General features: G+C 43.1%; 1 protein-coding gene across 1 annotated transcript in view; it reads left to right on the top strand.

Annotated features, from left to right (window-relative positions):
* The window catches only part of dag1 (dystroglycan 1), a 56352-nt gene that overhangs the window by 25193 nt on the left and 9166 nt on the right, over nucleotides 1–21993 (top strand). Inside the window, exon 2 of the mRNA XM_079681396.1 lies at nucleotides 18485–18972. Coding sequence (XP_079537522.1) covers nucleotides 18709–18972 — 264 coding nt within the window. The 5' untranslated portion in view covers nucleotides 18485–18708. The remainder of the gene's footprint in view (nucleotides 1–18484; nucleotides 18973–21993) is intronic.

Below are 21993 nucleotides of genomic sequence, written 5' to 3' on the forward strand. Positions count from 1 at the left end.
CTACTTTAAAGAGTCCTCTCCTGCTGATGTTCAGGTGTATATCAGTATGTAGTGTCTCTACTTTAAAGAGCCCTCTCCTGCTGATATTCAGGTGTATATCAGTATGTAGTGTCTCTACTTTAAAGAGCCCCCTCCTCTCTGAAACCTCTGCTGTGTTTAAGTCTCTCTATAAATACTCTGAGAGGTTATTCCCCTCAGAGCTGTCAGAGTTCAGCCAATGAAGCGCACCCTCGGATTAAAGGCTGCAGATTAGTAGGCAGCGCTGTGTGTGTGTGTGTGTGTGTGTGTGTGTGTGTGTGTGTGTGTGTGTGTGTGTGTGTGTGTGTGTGTGTGTGTGTGTGTGTGTGTGTGTGTGTGTGTGTGTGTGTGTGTGTGTGTGTGTGTGTGTGTGTGTGTGTGTGTGTGTGTGTGTGTGTGTTCATTACTGTGTTAAAACTTTTGATCTGTCAACAGCAGAAAGGGGTCCTCACATCATTATGTGGAACTGTGATGCTTAAAAGTGTAGCAAAGCATGTATGTGTGTGTTTGAATACATGTGTGTGTGCGCGTCAGGGGTGTAACGGTACACGTACCCATACCAAAATTATTCGGTACGGGCCCTTCGGTTCGGTCCACGTGTGTACCGAAGTGTACGGAACAAATATAGCGTTAAACGTAAAAAATTGAGAAAGTGAACAACTTCTTGGAAGTTATCTCTGGTGCTGCGTCGCAGCATTCACAGTAATTTGCTCACATTGGGTTCAACGCGTCATAGAGCGAGCAAGTCATTTCATTGGACGAGAGGCATACTATGAAAGCTTGTCACAGGGATGCGTTCAAATGTAGTCAGTAATTTGAGGAACTGTCGAACTGGCGAACGCAGATAAAGTTGAGCTCGAAAATCCTCCAGCATCATTGAAGTCTCCGGTTTGGGAACATTTTGGTTTCACAGTTACGTACAAGGATGACGGACAAAGACAGGTGGACCGAACCAAAGCTGTTTGTCGGCATAGTTCAACTAAAATTGGTTACGCGGCTGGCAATACATCAAACTTGCACAATCATTTGAAAAGGCATCACCCGAACGTGAATATCACCGGTACCAAAAGAAAAAAGACTGAAGTGCTAACCCAACTCCCGCTAGCATTTAAGCCTCCACCACTCGCAACAAGTTCAGACCGAGCCAAAGCTATTACAAACGCCAAATCTCCTTATGTTGCCATGTTAGCAAAGCGGTACCTGGCTGTATCTGCTACCTCTGTCCCTAGAGAGGGTGTTCTCCACAGCAGGAGACATTGTTAGTGCCAGTGGATCTGCCCTTTCAGCAAGCAATGTGGACAAGTTCATCTTTCTTTAAAAAAACATGAAAATACAATGACAAGCAAGTCCTAATGTCAAACTGGCTGCTTAGGTACGAGTACAGTACAGTTCAAATACAGATGATTTCAGTTCATCAAAATGCTGCACCTTAATGTTCATTTTATTATATTTTGTATTTATTTGAGTGAATACATTATTCACAGTTTAATAATAATGAAAAAAATATATATATATGTTTTGTTTTGTGAAAAAAAATTATGCTGTACCGAAAACGTACCGAACCGAACCGTGACCAAAACATCGAGGTACTGTACGTACCGAACAAAAATGTTTGTGAACCGTTACACCCCTAGTGGGCGTGTCTAAATATGTGTGTGTGTGTGTGTTTAAATATGTGGGTGTGTTTAAATATCAGAATCAGAAACAGGTTTATTGCCAGGTAGGTTCACACATACTAGGAATTTGACTTGGTGTCATGGTGCATACATAAAATATAAAACACAATACATCTAATATAAAACAAAAAATATTTTACACCGTAATAAAATACAGTTAAATAGCAATTACAAAATAAATAAAGCAGTAATTTACATGGAAATAGAATGATTTGAATGACTTTTAGAGTATAAACTATGAAATGTGAAATAAGAATATGTGCAGAAAGGAGTAGGAACATATGTGTGTGTGTGTGTTTGAATATGTGTGTGTGTGGGTGGTAGAGCATAGAAGGTCTCCTGTTGCCCGGCTGTCGTCTGCTGTCAGACTAGCAACTGTCCCCAGCTGTCCTTGACACGCACGCACACACGCACACACACACACACACACAGCTGTCACTGTATCTCAAGTCTTAGCTGGTGGTCCTGGAGCATTCCAGATCTCAATAAGTATACGTATTGAATGAAATATAAATATAAAATATATATACATATACAATATTTAAAGAGAACTTTAAGTCATAAAACTCATGATTCGTAGTGTTTCATTGTAGAATACGTCATATGATAGATGAGTGTATTATGGTTGCCCTGTCTTTATATCTCGTAGTTTATATTATATTCTGCATTACTAATCTGAATCTGTCAGATGAATATAGTGCAGTAAAAGTACCTCAAACTGTAGAGAGTTTGTAATGTGGCCACTAGGTTACTATGTACGGTAAGTCATACATGCATGTGGGACACATAACACATACACACTGCTGTTATTGCATTAAGATAAACACACACACACACACACACACCCACACACACACACACACACACACACACACACACACACACACACACACACATATGCACGCACACACACACACACACACACACACACACACACACACACACACACACACACACACACACACACACTGTACTCAATAATTGGACTGAAATGCAATTAAAGTGCTTTCTAAAAATGCACGTTGTGTGTGTGTGTGTGTGTGTGTGTGTGTGTGTGTGTGTGTGTGTGTGTGTGTGTGTGTGTGTGTGTGTGTGTGTGTGTGTGTGTGTGTGTGTGTGTGTGTGTGTGTGTGTGTGTGTGTGTGTGTGTGTGTGTGTGTGTGTGTGTGTGTGTGTGTGTGTGTGTGTGTGTGTGTGTGTGTTGGCAGTGATCTACCGATGGCAGAGACAGTGTTCTACTGATGGCAGTGATCTACTGATGGCAGTGATCTACTGTTCTACTGATGGCAGAGACAGTGATCTACTGATGGCAGTGATCTACTGATGGCAGTGATCTACTGATGGCAGAGACAGTGATCTACTGATTGCAGTGCTCTACTGATGACAGAGACAGTGATCTACTGATGACAGAGACAGTGTTCTACTGATGGCAGTGATCTACTGATGGCAGTGACAGTGATATACTGATGGCAGTGATCTACTGATGGCAGTGATCTACTGTTCTACTGATGGCAGATACAGTGATCTACTGATGGCAGAAACAGTGATCTACTGATGGCAGAGATCTACTGATGGTAGATATCTACTGATGGCAGAGATCTACTGATGGCAGTGATCTACAGATGTCAGAGATCTACTGATGGCAGTGATCTACAGATGGCAGAGATCTACTGATGTCAGTGCTCTACTGTTCTACTGATGGCAGTGATCTACTGATGGCAAATATCTACTGATGGCAGAGATCTACTAATGGCAGTGATCTACTGATGACAGAGATCTACTGATGGAAGTTATCTACTGATGGCAGATATTTACTGATGGCAGTGATCTACTGATGGCAGAGATCTACTGATGACAGTGATCTACTGTTCTACTGATGACAGTGATCTACTGATGGAATGGCAGTGATCTACTGATGGCACGGCATTGATCTACTGATGGCGGATATCTACTGATGACAGTGATCTACTGTTCTACTGATGGCAGTGATCTACTGATGGCATGGCAGTGATCTACTGATGGCATATATCTACTGATGACAGTGATCTACTGATTACAGTGATCTACTGATGGCAGTGATCTACTGATGGCAGTATTCTACTGATAACAGTGATAAACTGTTCTAGTGATGGCAGTGATCTACTGTTCTACTGATGGCAGTGATCTACTGATGGCAGTGATCTACTGTTCTACTGATGGCAGTTATCTACAGATGGCAGAAATCTACTGATGGCAGAAATCTACTGATGGAATGGCAGTGATCTACTGATGGCATGGCAGTGATCTACTGATGGCATATATCTACTGATGACAGTGATCTACTGATGGCAGTGATCTACTGACGGCAGTGATCTACTGATGACAGTGATCTACTGATGACAGTGATCTACTGTTCTAGTGATGGCAGTGATCTACTGTTCTACTGATGGCAATGATCTACTGATGGCAGTGATCTACTGATGGCAGTGATCTACTGTTCTACTGATGGCAGTGATCTACAGATGGCAGAGATCTACTGATGGCAGAGATCTACTGATGGCATCGCAGTGATCTACTGATGGCATATATCTACTGATGACAGTGATCTACTGATGACAGTGATCCACTGATGGCAGTGATCTACTGATGACAGTGATCTAATGTTCTAGCGATGGCAGTGATCTACTGTTCTACCGATGGCAGTGATCTACTGATGGCAGTGATCTACTGATGGCAGTGATCTACTGATGACAGTGATCTATTGTTCTAGTGATGGCAGTGGTCTACTGTTCTACTGATGGCAGTGATCTACTGATGGCAGTGATCTACTGTTCTAGTGATGGCAGTGATCTACATTCCTACTGATGGCAGTGCTCTACTGATGGAGGTGATCTACTGATGGCAGTGATCTACTGATGACAGTGATCTACTGATGACAGTGATCTACTGTTCTAGTGATTGCAGTGATCTACTTTTCTACTGATGGCAGTGATCTACTGATGGCAGTGATCTACTGATGACAGTGATTTACTGTTCTACTGATGGCAGTGATCTACAGATTGCAGATATCTACTGATGGCAGAGATCTACTGATGGCAGTGATCTACTGTTCTAGTGATGGCAGTGATCTACTGTTCTACTGATGGCAGTGATCTACTGATGGCAGTGATCTACTGTTCTACTGATGGCAGTGATCTACAGATAGCAGAGACCTACTGATGGCAGAGATATACTGTTCTACTGATGGCAGTGATCTGCTGATGGCAGTGATTTACTGATGGCATATATCTACAGATGGAAGATATATACTAATGGCAGTGTTCTACTGATGGCAGTGATCTACTGATGAAAGAGATGTACTGATGGCAAATATCTACTGATGGCAGAGATCTACTAATGGCAGTGATCTACTGATGACAGAGATCTACTGATGGCAGTGATCCACTAATGGCAGTGATCTACTGATGACAGAGATCTACTGATGGCAGTGATCTACTGATGACAGAGATCTACTGATGGCAGTGATCTACTGATGGCAGATAGTTACTGATGGCAGCGATCTACTGATGGCAGAGATCTACTGATGACAGTGATCTACTGTTCTATTGATGGCAGTGATCTACTGATGGAATGGCAGTGATCTACTGATGGCAGAGATCTAGTGATGACAGTGATCTACTGTTCTACTGATGGCAGTGATCTACTGATGGCATGGCAGTGATCTACTGATGGCATATATCTACTGATGAAAGTGATCTACTGATGGCAGTGATCTACTGATGGCAGTGATCTACTGATGGCAGTGATCTACAGATCTACTGATGTCAGAGATCTACTGATGGCAGTGATCTATTGATGACAGTGATCTACTGATGACAGTGATCTACTGATGGCAGTGATCTACTGATGACAGTGATCTACTGATGGCAGTGATCTACTGATGACAGATATCTACTGATGGCAGAGATCTACTGATGGCAGTGATCTACTGTTCTACTGATGGCAGTGATCTACTGATGGCAGTGATCTACTGATGACAGTGATCTACTGATGACAGTGATCTACTGTTCTACTGATGGCAGTGATCTACAGATGGCAGATGTCTACTAATGGCAGAGATCTACTGATGGCAGTGATATACAGATCTACTGATGGCAGTGATTGACTGTTCTACTGATGGCAGTGATCTGCTGATGGCAGTGATCTACACATTTACTGATGGCATTGATCTACAGATCTACTGATGGCAGTGATCTACTGATGGCAGAGATCTACTGATGGCAGAGATCTACTGATTGCAGAGATCTACAGATCTACTGATGGCCGAGATCTACTGATGGCAGTGATCTACTGATGGCAGTAATCTACTGATGGCAGTGATCTACTGATGACAGATATCTACTGATGGCAGAGATCTAATGATGGCAGTGATCTACTGTTCTACTGATGGCAATGATCTACTGATGACAGAGATCTAGTGATGGCAGTGATCTACTGATGGCAGTGATGTACAGATCTACTGATGGCAGTGATTGACTGTTCTACTGATGGCAGTGATCTACTGATGGCAGAGATCTACCGATGGCAGTGATCTACAGATTTACTGATGGCAGTGATCTACATATCTACTGATGGCAGTGGTCTACTGATGGCAGAGATCTACTGATGGCAGAGATCTACTGATGGCAGAGATCTACTGATGGCAGAGATCTACTGATGGCAGAGATCTACAGATCTACTGATGGCAGAGATCTACTGAACATACTGCACATTTCTAAAACTGCTCAGTTAAGTCTCAGTGACTTCAAGAACAACAAGTTCAAGTCAAGTTTTTATCAATAAACAACATCAGAAACATCTGCAGGAAACAGGAAGCACCAACCACACACACATGTGTTCAGAGTGTGTTTAGTGTGTGTGAGGTGTGTGTGAGGTGTTTGTGTGGGGTATTTGAGGTGTGTGTGTGTTCAGTGTGTGTTCAGTGTGTTTGAGGTATATGTTTGATGTGTATGAGTGAGGTGTATGTGTGAGGTGTATGTGTGAGGTGTGGTGTGTGTGTGAGGTGTGTGTGTGTGTGTGTGTGTGTGTGTGTGTGTGTGTGTGTGTGTGTGTGTGTGTGTGTGTGTGTGTGTGTGTGTGTGTGTGTGTGTTGGCAGTGATCTACTGATGGCAGAGACAGTGATCTACTGATGGCAGTGATCTACTGATGGCAGAGACAGTGATCTACTGATGGCAGTGATCTACTGATGGCAGTGATCTACTGTTCTACTGATGGCAGAGACAGTGATCTACTGATGGCAGTGATCTACTGATGGCAGTGATCTACTGATGGCAGAGACAGTGATCTACTGATTGCAGTGCTCTACTGATGACAGAGACAGTGATCTACTGATGACAGAGACAGTGTTCTACTGATGGCAGTGATCTACTGATGGCAGTGACAGTGATATACTGATGGCAGTGATCTACTGATGGCAGTGATCTACTGTTCTACTGATGGCAGATACAGTGATCTACTGATGGCAGAAACAGTGATCTACTGATGGCAGAGATCTACTGATGGTAGATATCTACTGATGGCAGAGATCTACTGATGGCAGTGATCTACAGATGTCAGAGATCTACTGATGGCAGTGATCTACAGATGGCAGAGATCTACTGATGTCAGTGCTCTACTGTTCTACTGATGGCAGTGATCTACTGATGGCAAATATCTACTGATGGCAGAGATCTACTAATGGCAGTGATCTACTGATGACAGAGATCTACTGATGTCAGTCATCTACTAATGTCAGTGATCTACTGATGACAGAGATCTACTGATGGAAGTTATCTACTGATGGCAGATATTTACTGATGGCAGTGATCTACTGATGGCAGAGATCTACTGATGACAGTGATCTACTGTTCTACTGATGACAGTGATCTACTGATGGAATGGCAGTGATCTACTGATGGCACGGCATTGATCTACTGATGGCGGATATCTACTGATGACAGTGATCTACTGTTCTACTGATGGCAGTGATCTACTGATGGCATGGCAGTGATCTACTGATGGCATATATCTACTGATGACAGTGATCTACTGATTACAGTGATCTACTGATGGCAGTGATCTACTGATGGCAGTGTTCTACTGATAACAGTGATAAACTGTTCTAGTGATGGCAGTGATCTACTGTTCTACTGATGGCAGTGATCTACTGATGGCAGTGATCTACTGTTCTACTGATGGCAGTTATCTACAGATGGCAGAAATCTACTGATGGCAGAAATCTACTGATGGAATGGCAGTGATCTACTGATGGCATGGCAGTGATCTACTGATGGCATATATCTACTGATGACAGTGATCTACTGATGGCAGTGATCTACTGACGGCAGTGATCTACTGATGACAGTGATCTACTGATGACAGTGATCTACTGTTCTAGTGATGGCAGTGATCTACTGTTCTACTGATGGCAATGATCTACTGATGGCAGTGATCTACTGATGGCAGTGATCTACTGTTCTACTGATGGCAGTGATCTACAGATGGCAGAGATCTACTGATGGCAGAGATCTACTGATGGCATCGCAGTGATCTACTGATGGCATATATCTACTGATGACAGTGATCTACTGATGACAGTGATCCACTGATGGCAGTGATCTACTGATGACAGTGATCTAATGTTCTAGCGATGGCAGTGATCTACTGTTCTACCGATGGCAGTGATCTACTGATGGCAGTGATCTACTGATGGCAGTGATCTACTGATGACAGTGATCTATTGTTCTAGTGATGGCAGTGGTCTACTGTTCTACTGATGGCAGTGATCTACTGATGGCAGTGATCTACTGTTCTAGTGATGGCAGTGATCTACATTCCTACTGATGGCAGTGCTCTACTGATGGAGGTGATCTACTGATGGCAGTGATCTACTGATGACAGTGATCTACTGATGACAGTGATCTACTGTTCTAGTGATTGCAGTGATCTACTTTTCTACTGATGGCAGTGATCTACTGATGGCAGTGATCTACTGATGACAGTGATTTACTGTTCTACTGATGGCAGTGATCTACAGATTGCAGATATCTACTGATGGCAGAGATCTACTGATGGCAGTGATCTACTGTTCTAGTGATGGCAGTGATCTACTGTTCTACTGATGGCAGTGATCTACTGATGGCAGTGATCTACTGTTCTACTGATGGCAGTGATCTACAGATAGCAGAGACCTACTGATGGCAGAGATATACTGTTCTACTGATGGCAGTGATCTGCTGATGGCAGTGATTTACTGATGGCATATATCTACAGATGGAAGATATATACTAATGGCAGTGTTCTACTGATGGCAGTGATCTACTGATGAAAGAGATGTACTGATGGCAAATATCTACTGATGGCAGAGATCTACTAATGGCAGTGATCTACTGATGACAGAGATCTACTGATGGCAGTGATCCACTAATGGCAGTGATCTACTGATGACAGAGATCTACTGATGGCAGTGATCTACTGATGACAGAGATCTACTGATGGCAGTGATCTACTGATGGCAGATAGTTACTGATGGCAGCGATCTACTGATGGCAGAGATCTACTGATGACAGTGATCTACTGTTCTATTGATGGCAGTGATCTACTGATGGAATGGCAGTGATCTACTGATGGCAGAGATCTAGTGATGACAGTGATCTACTGTTCTACTGATGGCAGTGATCTACTGATGGCATGGCAGTGATCTACTGATGGCATATATCTACTGATGAAAGTGATCTACTGATGGCAGTGATCTACAGATCTACTGATGTCAGAGATCTACTGATGGCAGTGATCTATTGATGACAGTGATCTACTGATGACAGTGATCTACTGATGGCAGTGATCTACTGATGACAGTGATCTACTGATGGCAGTGATCTACTGATGACAGATATCTACTGATGGCAGAGATCTACTGATGGCAGTGATCTACTGTTCTACTGATGGCAGTGATCTACTGATGGCAGTGATCTACTGATGACAGTGATCTACTGATGACAGTGATCTACTGTTCTACTGATGGCAGTGATCTACAGATGGCAGATGTCTACTAATGGCAGAGATCTACTGATGGCAGTGATATACAGATCTACTGATGGCAGTGATTGACTGTTCTACTGATGGCAGTGATCTGCTGATGGCAGTGATCTACACATTTACTGATGGCATTGATCTACAGATCTACTGATGGCAGTGATCTACTGATGGCAGAGATCTACTGATGGCAGAGATCTACTGATTGCAGAGATCTACAGATCTACTGATGGCCGAGATCTACTGATGGCAGTGATCTACTGATGGCAGTAATCTACTGATGGCAGTGATCTACTGATGACAGATATCTACTGATGGCAGAGATCTAATGATGGCAGTGATCTACTGTTCTACTGATGGCAATGATCTACTGATGACAGAGATCTAGTGATGGCAGTGATCTACTGATGGCAGTGATGTACAGATCTACTGATGTCAGTGATTGACTGTTCTACTGATGGCAGTGATCTACTGATGGCAGAGATCTACCGATGGCAGTGATCTACAGATGTACTGATGGCAGTGATCTACAGATCTACTGATGGCAGTGGTCTACTGATGGCAGAGATCTACTGATGGCAGAGATCTACTGATGGCAGAGATCTACAGATCTACTGATGGCAGAGATCTACTGAACATACTGCACATTTCTAAAACTGCTCTGTTAAGTCTCAGTGACTTCAAGAACAACTAGTTCAAGTCAAGTTTTTATCAATAAACAACATCAGAAACATCTGCAGGAAAAAGGAAGCACCAACCACACACACATGTGTTCAGAGTGTGTTTAGTGTGTGTGAGGTGTGTGTGAGGTGTTTGTGTGGGGTATTTGAGGTGTGTGTGTGTTCAGTGTGTGTTCAGTGTGTTTGAGGTATATGTTTGATGTGTATGAGTGAGGTGTATGTGTGAGGTGTATGTGTGAGGTGTGGTGTGTGTGTGAGGTGTGTGTGAGGTGTGTGTTTGAGGTGTATGTGTGGTGTGTGTGTGTGTGTGTGTGTGTGTGTGTGTGTGTGTGTGTGTGTGTGTGTGTGTGTGTGTGTGTGTGTGTGTGTGTGTGTGTGTGTGTGTGTGTGTGTGTGTGTGTGTGTGTGTGTGTGTGTGTGTGTGTGTGTGTGAGGTGTGTGTTTGAAGCGTATGTGAGGTGTGTTTGAGGTGTGTGTGTGAGGTGTATGTGTGAGGCAGAGGTGGGGACTCCAGTCACATGACTTAACTCGAGTCAGACTTGAGTCGCATATTTGTGGACTTGAGACTTGCTTGATTAACATTGATAAAAGACTTGACTTGGTATTCATGACTTGAGACTCGACTTAAGCTTGAGACAGATTGCTTGAAAGGCCTTGACTTTTTAAAATGAAATATTTGCGGTTGTTTTTGTATTGAGATATTACATTTAGTTTTTTCGAAATGTGATTGGATGATTATAGTGCCATGCACGCAAACCTGGCAACCCACTAGATGGCAGGAGTGTCAGTTAACATGGCAGCGGCTAGCTTTACTCCACAAATAGTGAAGTTTGGATTCAAGGATTATTTTGTCGATGACGGTAATAAGAAGAGAACAGTGGTATGCAGGGTCTGCAGCATAAAGATCAGTGACACGACCACCACAACATCCAACACCCACAGAGAAAGGTGCGTGCATATGTTGTGTTAGCTAGTAAGCTAACGCTAAGTTTAAGCTACGTCAGACTTGGTTTCAAATCGATTAAGCAAAGAGAAGACAACACGGTAAATGAACACTAGAACCGCCAACCCTGATAATGATGGGCTGTAGAGAGAGAGAGAGAGAGAGAGAGAGAGAGAGAGAGAGAGAGAGAGAGAGAGAATTTCCCCTGTGTTATTATCAGGAGTTTCTGTAAACTTTTGAATAATTTAGTTAATCTGCTTTTAGTAGTTTGTTTAAATGTTTTAATGATGTTGTTTTTGTTTGTAGAAGTGCATCATTCCTTGATTTATTTAAATGAACCCAATTAAGTGAGTTTTAAATCGTCCTTTTTAGTTTATAAGGAAATGATGAAGAGGAACAAATTAAATGATTTAAATGATATGATTTAAATGATGTTAACAGGCAACTAAATTGGTGTAATGGCAAATGCCATATCTGATTTTCTTACCTGGAGTCCTGCCTTTTTGAACAGACTTTCTGAGTCCTAGCTATTGTCTGCAGTTCTGGGGTTAATATGAATCTAATATGATCGTCATCGGTCTAAATCAGATTTCAAATGATTAGCTGTGTATGTAATGAAGATCATAGTGTGGGTTGAATCCATTTTCATTACCACTGTCTTTTAACTGACTTAAATGCGGAAACTGGGCTCATTCATCAGAGTGTCGTATGACTTGACTTGACTTGCTTGACTCTCACCACAGTGACTTGGGACTGGCTTGAGTTTCACCACAGTGACTTGGGACTTGCTTGACTCTCACCACAGTGACTTGGGACTTGCTTGACTCTCACCACAGTGACTTGGGACTTGCTTGATACTTGTAGGTCAAGACTTGAGACTTGCTCATGACTTGCTCATGTAGGACTTACTCCCACCTCTGGTGTGACGTGTATGTGTGGTGTGTGTGTTCAGTGTGGGTGAGGTGTATGTGTGAGGTGTGTTTGAGGTGAGTGTTTGAGGTGCATGTGTGAGGTGTGTTTGAGGTGTGTGTGTTAAGTGTGTCTGATGTGTGTGTGAGGTGTATGTGTGGGGTGTGTTTGAGGTGTGTGTGAGGTGTGTTTTCTGTTCTCTGGTCCTCCTGGTGTGTGTTTCCACTCTGCAGGCTTCCCCCGACCTCTGTGTGTTTTATGAGGCAGGTTCACATCTGCTGCTCCTCCTGTCAAACACACACACACACACACACACACACACACACACACACACACACACACACACACACACACACACACACACACACACACACACACACACACACACACACACACACACACACACACACACACACACCCTCTGTCACAGCTGGTGTGTGTGAGGAGTGTCCGGAAGCTTCCAGTAGAGATGTTTTCATCAGAAATCTGTTTTTCTCTCAGATGTTTTTATGTTTCCTGAAGAGTCGTGAACTCTTCCTGGTTCATGATGACTTTATTTTATCTGTTTATTTATCGAGGAGTTCAGAAGTAATACATATATATATAATGATGATGAAAGGTTTGAAATGAACGACACCTGACAATGAAGAAATTAACCCTAATCCTATCTGATAAAAACAGGAACACATGACGCAAACCCAAACAGGAAGCTCTAGCTGTCCTGTGATAATTCTTCCATCAGTGTTCAGTCAGACACACACACACACACACACACACACACACACACATACACACAAACACACACACACACACACACACACACACACACACACACACACACACACACACACACACATATACACACACACACACACACACACTATCCTCTCCGCCGGATGTTCACACACACATAAGGCCCATCAGTGCACCATCACCCCAGTGCATGCTGGGATTGCTGATGGACCTTGTAGTGGTTCTCACTGCAGAATGAAAGTGCGTACATAAGCATCCCATAATGACCTTTGAATTAGGGCTGCAACAAACGACTCATTTGATAATCGATTAATCTGTAGATTATTTATACGATTAATTGGATAAAAAACGCGCCAAAAAAAACGTTTTCCATTATTTTATTCAGAAAACTGCATTTCCAAATTGACAACATCAACACACAAAAACAACCCAAATGTAGGCTATAAAATATATGTAGAAGCTATATAACAGCTTGTTTTGAACAATACATATGTCTCTTTAGGCTGCTCGAACAAAATCAATGTTCTTTCAAAGTATCAACAATGATAACTAACCTAACTTTAAAAAAAAATGCTTTAATGGACCTGAGCCCTTATAAATAATAATACATTATTAATCATTTTAAAAAATAGAATTGTGAATCACAAACAAAAAGTGTTAACAGGCTTTGCTACAACAAATAGGAAGATTGTCTCTGCAGTTACACTTTCTTACACATAAATACAGCACAGTGTCTCAACCCGACCTACTTTCTGCAAATGTGCAAACACTTTGATATAGCTGAATCAATAAATTAGTATAGTTTAGCTAAGTTAAAATGAGTCAAGTTAGTCGTTAGTTTGTTCAGTATTTGGCCGTGTAATAAGCCGGATAATGTGCAGCAAGCCGGTCATTATTGGAAAAAAAACACCGACAGTATGATCACAGAGACCGACGCGAAGCGGAGGGATCTTGATCTGTTCTTTCTTTTCCGTTTGAGATGTTCCCGCATCACTGTGGTGCTCCCGTGCCATCGAAGTTTGATTATACACAGTTTGCAGGTAACACACTTTTTACTGTTAGGATTTTAGTCGGACCGTGCTTCTCTACGCCTCCGCCATTTTCCGAATGTTTTTTTCTTCTTCCGAGTGACGTAGACAACGTCATAACAACATAGAGCCAACTAATCGACGACTAAATTAGTTGGCAACTAATTTGGTCATCAATTTTAATCGATTAAGTCGATTAGTTGTTGCACCCCTACTTTGAATCATCACTGAGTGTGTGTGTGTGTGTGTGTGTGTGTGTGTGTGTGTGTGTGTGTGTGTGTGTGTGTGTGTGTGTGTGTGTGTGTGTGTGTGTGTGTGTGTGTGTGTGTGTGTGTGTGTGTGTGTGTGTGTGTGTGTGTGTGTGTGTGTGTGTGTGTGTGTGTGTGTGTGTGTGTGTGTGTGTGTGTCTCATCTGTCAGTATGGGAACTTCCCAAGTAATGTGACCCTTTTAGCATTGTGTCTGTGTAGATGTGTGTCTCTCAGTGAGCTGTGTTGATGTGTGTGAGTTGTGTATATGTGTGTGTCTCTCAGTGAGTTGTGTAGATGTGTGTGTCAGTAAATTGTGTAGATGTGTGTGTCAGTGAGTTGTGTATATGTATGTGACTCTGAAGCTAACTATAGACTCGCTGAGCGCTCTTCACATTGTGTTCTGAGATAAATCCTCTCTCCACCGTCTAAAGTCCATTCAAACCCTGTAAACTTTATTTATAAATCTAACCTGATCCTGAGGCGTCTGATATTTATTTATTTCAGGGTCTGAGCAGCAGACGGTATGACGTCCTCAGTCATGATAATATCTGTTGTATGATGTTTCAGACCTAAACTTGACGTGGTTTCAGACTCTAAACCTGACGTGGTTTCAGACCCTAAACCTGACATGGTTTCAGACTCTAAACCTGACGTGGTTTCAGACCCTAAACCTGACGTGGTTTCAGACCCAAAACCTGACGTGGTTTCAGACCCTAAACCTGACGTGGTTTCAGACTCTAAACCTGACGTGGTTTCAGACCCAAAACCTGACGTGGTTTCAGACCCTAAACCTGACGTGGTTTCAGACCTAAACCTGACGTGGTTTCAGACCCTAAACCTGACGTGGTTTCAGACTCTAAACCTGACGTGGTTTCAGACTCTAAACCTGACGTGGTTTCAGACCCTAAACCTGACGTGGTTTCAGACCTAAACCTGACGTGGTTTCAGACCCTAAACCTGACGTGGTTTCAGACCTAAACCTGACGTGGTTTCAGACTCTAAACCTGACGTGGTTTCAAACTCTAAACCTGACATGGTGTCAGACTCTAGACCTGACGTGGTGTCAGACCCTAAACCTGACGTGGTTTCAGACCCAAAACCTGACGTGGTTTCAAACTCTAAACCTGACATGGTGTCAGACTCTAGACCTGACGTGGTTTCAGACCCTAAACCTGATGTGGTTTCAGACTCTAAACCTGACTTGGTTTCAGACTCTAAACCTGACGTGGTTTCAGACCCTAAACCTGACATTGTTTCAGACTCTAAACCTGACGTTGTTTCAGACTCTAAACCTGACGTGGTTTCAGACTCTAAACCTGACGTGGTTTCAGACTCTAAATCTGACGTGGTTTCAGACCCTACATCTGACGTGGTTTCAGACTCTAAACCTGACGTGGTTTCAGACTCTAAACCTGACGTGGTTTCAGACTCTAAACCTGACGTGGTTTCAGACTCTAAACCTGACGTGGTTTCAGACTCTAAACCTGACGTGGTTTCAGACCCTAAACCTGACGTGGTTTCAGACTCTAAACCTGACGTGGTTTCAGACTCTAAACCTGACGTGGTTTCAGACCCTAAACCTGACATGGTTTCAGACTCTAAACCTGACTTGGTTTCAGACTCTAAACCTGACATGGTGTCAGACTCTAAACCTGACGTGGTTTCAGACCCTAAACCTGACGTGGTTTCAGACTCTAAACCTGACGTGGTTTCAGACCCTAAACCTGACGTGGTTTCAGACTCTAAACCTGACGTGGTTTCAGACTCTAAACCTGACGTGGTTTCAGACCCTAAACCTGACATGGTTTCAGACTGTAAACCTGACATGGTTTCAGACTCTAAACCTGATGTTGTTTCAGACTCTAAACCTGACGTGGTTTCAGACCCTAAACCTGACGTGGTTTCAGACTCTAAACCTGACGTGGTTTCAGACTCTAAACCTGACGTGGTTTCAGACCCTAAACCTGACGTGGTTTCAGACTCTAAACCTGACGTGGTTTCAGACTCTAAACCTGACGTGGTTTCAGACCCTAAACCTGACATGGTTTCAGACTGTAAACCTGACATGGTTTCAGACCCTAAACCTGACGTGGTTTCAGACTCTAAACCTGACGTGGTTTCAGACCCTAAACCTGACATGGTTTCAGACTGTAAACCTGACATGGTTTCAGACTCTAAACCTGACATGGTTTCAGACTCTAAACCTGATGTTGTTTCAGACCCTAAACCTGACATGGTTTCAGATTCTAAACCTGACATGGTTTCAGACTCTAAACCTGACATGGTTTCAGACCATAACCTGACGTGGTTCCAGACCCTAAACCTGACGTGGTTTCAGACTCTAAACCTGACGTGGTTTCAGACTCTAAACCTGACGTGGGTTCAGACCTAAACCTGACGTGGTTTCAGACTCTAAACCTGACGTGGTTTCAGACTCTAAACCTGACGTGGTTTCAGACCTAAACCTGACGTGGTTTCAGACTCTAAACCTGACGTGGTTTCAGACCTAAACCTGACGTGGTTTCAGACTCTAAACCTGACGTGGTTTCAGACCCTAAACCTGACGTGGTTTCAGACCTAAACCTGACGTGGTTTCAGACCCTAAACCTGACGTGGTTTCAGACCCTAAACCTGACGTGATTTTAGAACATTTTTCTCAGAACAGTTCTTCAGACAGCTTATCCACCTAGGACCAGCAACAATGTGATCTTATTGGAGGAGACGGTGGGACAGTGTGATCTTATTGGAGGAGACGCTGGGACAGTGTGATCTTATTGGAGGAGACGGTGGGACAGTGTGATCTTATTGGAGGAGACGGTGGGACAGTGTGATCTTATTGGAGGAGACGTAGGGACAGTGTGATCTTATTGGAGGAGATGGTGGGACAGTGTGATCTTATTGGAGGAGACGGTGGGACAGCGGTAATGTTGGACTTTATTTGCAGCAACTAAACAAAATGTCTTGGGGACAATGAAGTGACATTGGACTACTGGCCGCCAACAGAGGTTCAGAAAGCCTTGACTCTCAGAGACTGAATCTGAGGGGGGCGGGGAAACAGAGTCTCTGGTCCGAAGGTGACGGAGGCCCGACAACAACAAAGAGGCTTTAAAGCAGCTCAAAGGCTACCTGGGGGGGAGGGGGGGGGGGGGGGTGTTGTTGTTGGGAGGGGGGGGAGTCCTGTAGAGATTTCACTTTCTGCTCCGGGGCAAATATGGACTCACAGCGGGGGGGCAGACACTCCCTCTTTCACTCTGTCCATCTCTTTCTCTGCAAGCAAAGACACATACACACACACACACACACACACACACACACACACACACACACACACACACACACACACACACACACACACCCTCTCCCGGATGAAAGACTGTGTGAATAACAGACCCAGAGTTCAGTCCTACACAATGGACACCAACTCTCTCCTTCTCTCTCTTTCTTTACCCCCCCTCTCCACACACACACACACACACACACACACACACACACACACACACACACACACACACACACACACACACACACACACACACACACACACACACACACACACACACACACACACACACACACACACACACACACACACACACACACGGGCTGACCCCTCTCACAATAGAGAAGGCATGCATTCATCAGAGCTTCCGAGAAACGCTTTGACTGTCTTTGTTGGAGAATCTGAGTCCCGCCATATATCACCCTCACTCCCCCCCCCCCCTATTCTATTCTGAAGGAGTGAAAAGAGACATACCTAGAGTGATCAGATTACTCTCAATCTGCAGTGTTTATGATATGTATATCTATATCACTGCTAAACACCTGAACTCTGTAAAGAACAGCCATAGACATTCACCTGTTCTGGATAGCTCAGGTCAGAATAATTTCATTGCCATATCTACACTGTAGCTGCTGAGCATATCAAGAAAAGCGCTATAGAAATGCAATGTATTATTATTATTATTAATCATTATCATATGATGATAAAACCTTTTGAATTAGAATTTTGAATTGAATTTGAATCTTTGTTGTTCCCATGCTGCTGTGTATCTGAAGTCATGATGAACCCCCAGCTCTAAACGTCAGTGTTTCTGCTGCTTTATGTTATAAGAAGCTGCCCTCCCCACACACACACACTTCCCTCCCCTAACGTCTCCCTCTCTCTCCCCCACAGATCTGCTCGACTCAATGGGAGCCCAAACCCAGTGAGGTGGAGAGAAGAGGAGGAAGAGGAAGGATAAAGACCAGAAAAAAAGAGGAAGATCTCCCCCCCCCCCCCAACACAGAGGAATATCTGAGAGGAGGGTCAGGGTGCTGCATGCCCCCTCATTACTCCCCCATAACTCCCCCCCTCCCACTCGGACATTAGCTTGTTTTCTGCATCACTGACGGAGTATTATGCGTTCCTCATGGAGTTCTGGAGGAGTGGGGGTAAGACAGGGGACTGGAGCCCTGCTGCTGCTGCTGGTGTGGGGGGGTCTCTCTGTGGAGGGGGGGCAGCTGGAGGCCTCCATGACCTCCTCTCTACTGATGGACTTCCAGCAGGAATCCCAGCAGGAGACATCCTTCTTCCCAGACTCCTCAGTGGTGGTGGGGAGGGTCTTCAGCGCGACGCTGCCCAACAACAACATGGAGGATGTCTACCTGGGGGACGTCGTCAAGGTGAGGCATCCTTTCACTGTTGCTATGGTTATGTAGAAATGTATTCATTCGGATAAACCCCTTCAGATGCACCATCTCGTTTTCATGGGGGTCCCGGCAAAAGCAACGTCTTACAGACATGAGCAAAATCAATGGTTAGCAGAGTCTCAGCCAGTTCTGATTGTGGGGGACATATGTTCCTAGGTCTAGGTTCTGTGCTTCATTCATTGTGTTATATCTATGTCCTTACCTTCTGCTCTTTATGGTCCTGACTGTTGGTCTAGGTTCTGTGATTCATTAATTGTCTTATATCTAGGGATGAATATTGAGAACCGGTATTAAGTCAGTTCCGGTACCTGATTGGATGGCATTGGTATCCCGTTATGCCGCTGGACAAACGGTGCTGCTATCGGTATATGAATTAAGCTACTTCCTTAGTTTAAACAATTCTGGTTGGTTGGGAACCCTCATCCTGTGTGACGTGTCCGGCTTGAGTACCACTCTGATTGGCAACTGTGAATGCCACTTGTCATCTCTCCTAACAGCTTTCTTATTATTGTGAGACTCCCAGGGGCAGACCATAGCAGCGTCTCAACATTTAACAACCTATTAATGATGCATACCCACTTAAGGGGAAGAAACTCGGCCAACAGACGATATTAACCATTTTACCTACACGGAACAGAAGTCCAACACCAAGTTTAAATCAACATTTAGCAAAACGGGCTAACGGCTACTTTAGCACATCACTGGCAAAAGCAATCTTTTCTATGACATTTTATGTCAAGGGCATGAAAACTGTTAATCCAACGTCTCTGTGTAACTTTAAAATGATTACTGATAATCCATCATAACAATTATAAATAATAAACGGATTATCATGGTTAGCCCACCGGAGCGTCCGGTTTAGGAGGTGCGCACACAGCGTCTCGTTTTAACTGAATAATGGTCATGTTTAAATGGATTTATGAACTGCCCCTAATAACCGCCCCCCTTCCAGAGACACACTGTCAAACAAACTCATACCTGCTTGGTATGACATTGAAAAAGTTATATTAAATAATAAATTAAAATAAATTACATTAAAATGACTGTTGTTTAATCTTCACATCTTGTAATCATGTCTATAATTTTCAGCATCAAATTATTTAAAAGTAAATACCGCTATCGATAAATATTATCGGTATCGCTATCGAAAAAAATCCTAACGATAACCATCCCTACTTATATCAATCAATCAATCAATGTTTATTTTTATAGCCCAATGTCACAAATGTTACATTTGTCTCAGTGGACTTCACAGTGTGTACAGAATATCAGTATGACAATACGGCACCCTCTGTCCTTAGACCCTCGGTCCTTAGACCCTCTGTCCTTAGACTCTCACATCATACAAGGAAACACTTCCAGAGAAAACCCCACAGTTTAAAGGGGAACATGGGAGAAACCTCAGGGAGAGCAACAGAGGAGGGATCCCTCTCCCAGGACGGACATACGTCCAATAGATGTTGTGTGTAAATTGAAGAGATAATACATTTTACAGCGTAGGTAGACCAAATGTTTGGAAATGCATGTGTCTATAATAAGAAGATGAATCTACGAAGATGTCAACAACCCTGTGGGAGCCATCAGGGAAGTAGTATGATGAGTCAGGCAGGACCGCAGAGACTGGTTCAAATGGAAATATCTATTTCCCTTTGCCTTGCAGCCACACAAAAACTCTTTCAAACTTTAACCCTGGTTCTGTACGTTCTGCTCTTTATGGTTCTGTACGTTCTGTTTGTGGTAAACACTTTAACCATGGTTCTGTAGACTTTGCTCTTTAAGGTTCTTTAATTTTCTGTGGACTCTAAGGTAGACTCTAAGGTTCTGTGGACTATTAGGTTATGTAGACTATACGGTAGACTCTAAAGTTCTTTGGACTATTAGGTTCTGTAGACTCTGTTCTTTAAGGTTATTTAATGTTCTGTAGACTCTAAGGTAGACTCTAAGGTTCTGTGGACTATTAGGTTCTATAGACTATAAGGTTCTGTAGACTCTGCTATTTAAGGTTATTTAATGCTCTGTAGACTCTAAGGTCGACTCTAAGGTTCTGTGGACTATTAGGTGCTGTAGACTCTGTTCTTTAAGGTTCTTTACAATCTGCTCTTTAAGGTTATGTAGACTCTAAGGTTCTGTAGACTGTTCTTTAAGGTTCTGTATACTCCAAGGTTCTTTAGACTCTAAGGTTCTGTAGACTGTTATTTATGGTTCTGTAGACCATAATGTTCTGTAGACCATACTGTTCTGTAGACTATAATGTTCTGTAGACTATAATGTTCTGTAGACTCTGCTCTTTAAGGTTCTCTAGACTCTAAGGTTCTGTAGACTCTAAGGTTCTGTATACTCTGCTATTTAAGGTTATTTAAGGTTATGTAGACTCTGTTGTTGAATGTTCTCGTAGATCCTGCACTTTAAGGTTCTGTAGATGCTGTTGTTTAAGGTTCTGTAGACTATAATGTTCTGTAGACTCTGCTCTCTAAGGTTCTGTAGACTCTAATGTTCTGTAGACTCTGCTCTTTAAGGTTATGTAGACTCTGCTCTTTAAGGTTCTGTAGACTCTGCTCTTTAAGGTGCTGTAGACTCTAATGTTCTGTAGACTCTGCTCTTTAAGGTTCTGTAGACTCTGCTCTTTAAGGTTCTGTAGACTCTGCTCTTTAAGGTGCTGTAGACTCTAAGGTTCTGTAGATCCTGCTCTTTAAGGGTCAGTAGATGTTGTTGTTTAAGGTTCTGTACACTCTAAGGTTATGTGGACTCTGCTATTTAAGGTTATGTAGACTCTAATGTTCTGTAGACTCTGCTCTTTAAGGTTCTGTAGACTATAATGTTCTGTAGACTCTGCTCTCTAAGGTTCTGTAGACTCTAATGTTCTGTAGACTCTGCTCTTTAAGGTTATGTAGACTGTTCTTTAAGGTTATGTAGACTCTAAGGTTCTGTAGACTCTGCTCTTTAAGGTTCTGTAGACTATAATGTTCTGTAGACTCTGCTCTCTAAGGTTCTGTA

The sequence above is a fragment of the Notothenia rossii genome (genome assembly GCF_949606895.1).
Source record: "Notothenia rossii genome assembly, chromosome: 5".
NCBI classification, from domain to species: Eukaryota; Metazoa; Chordata; class Actinopteri; order Perciformes; family Nototheniidae; genus Notothenia; species Notothenia rossii.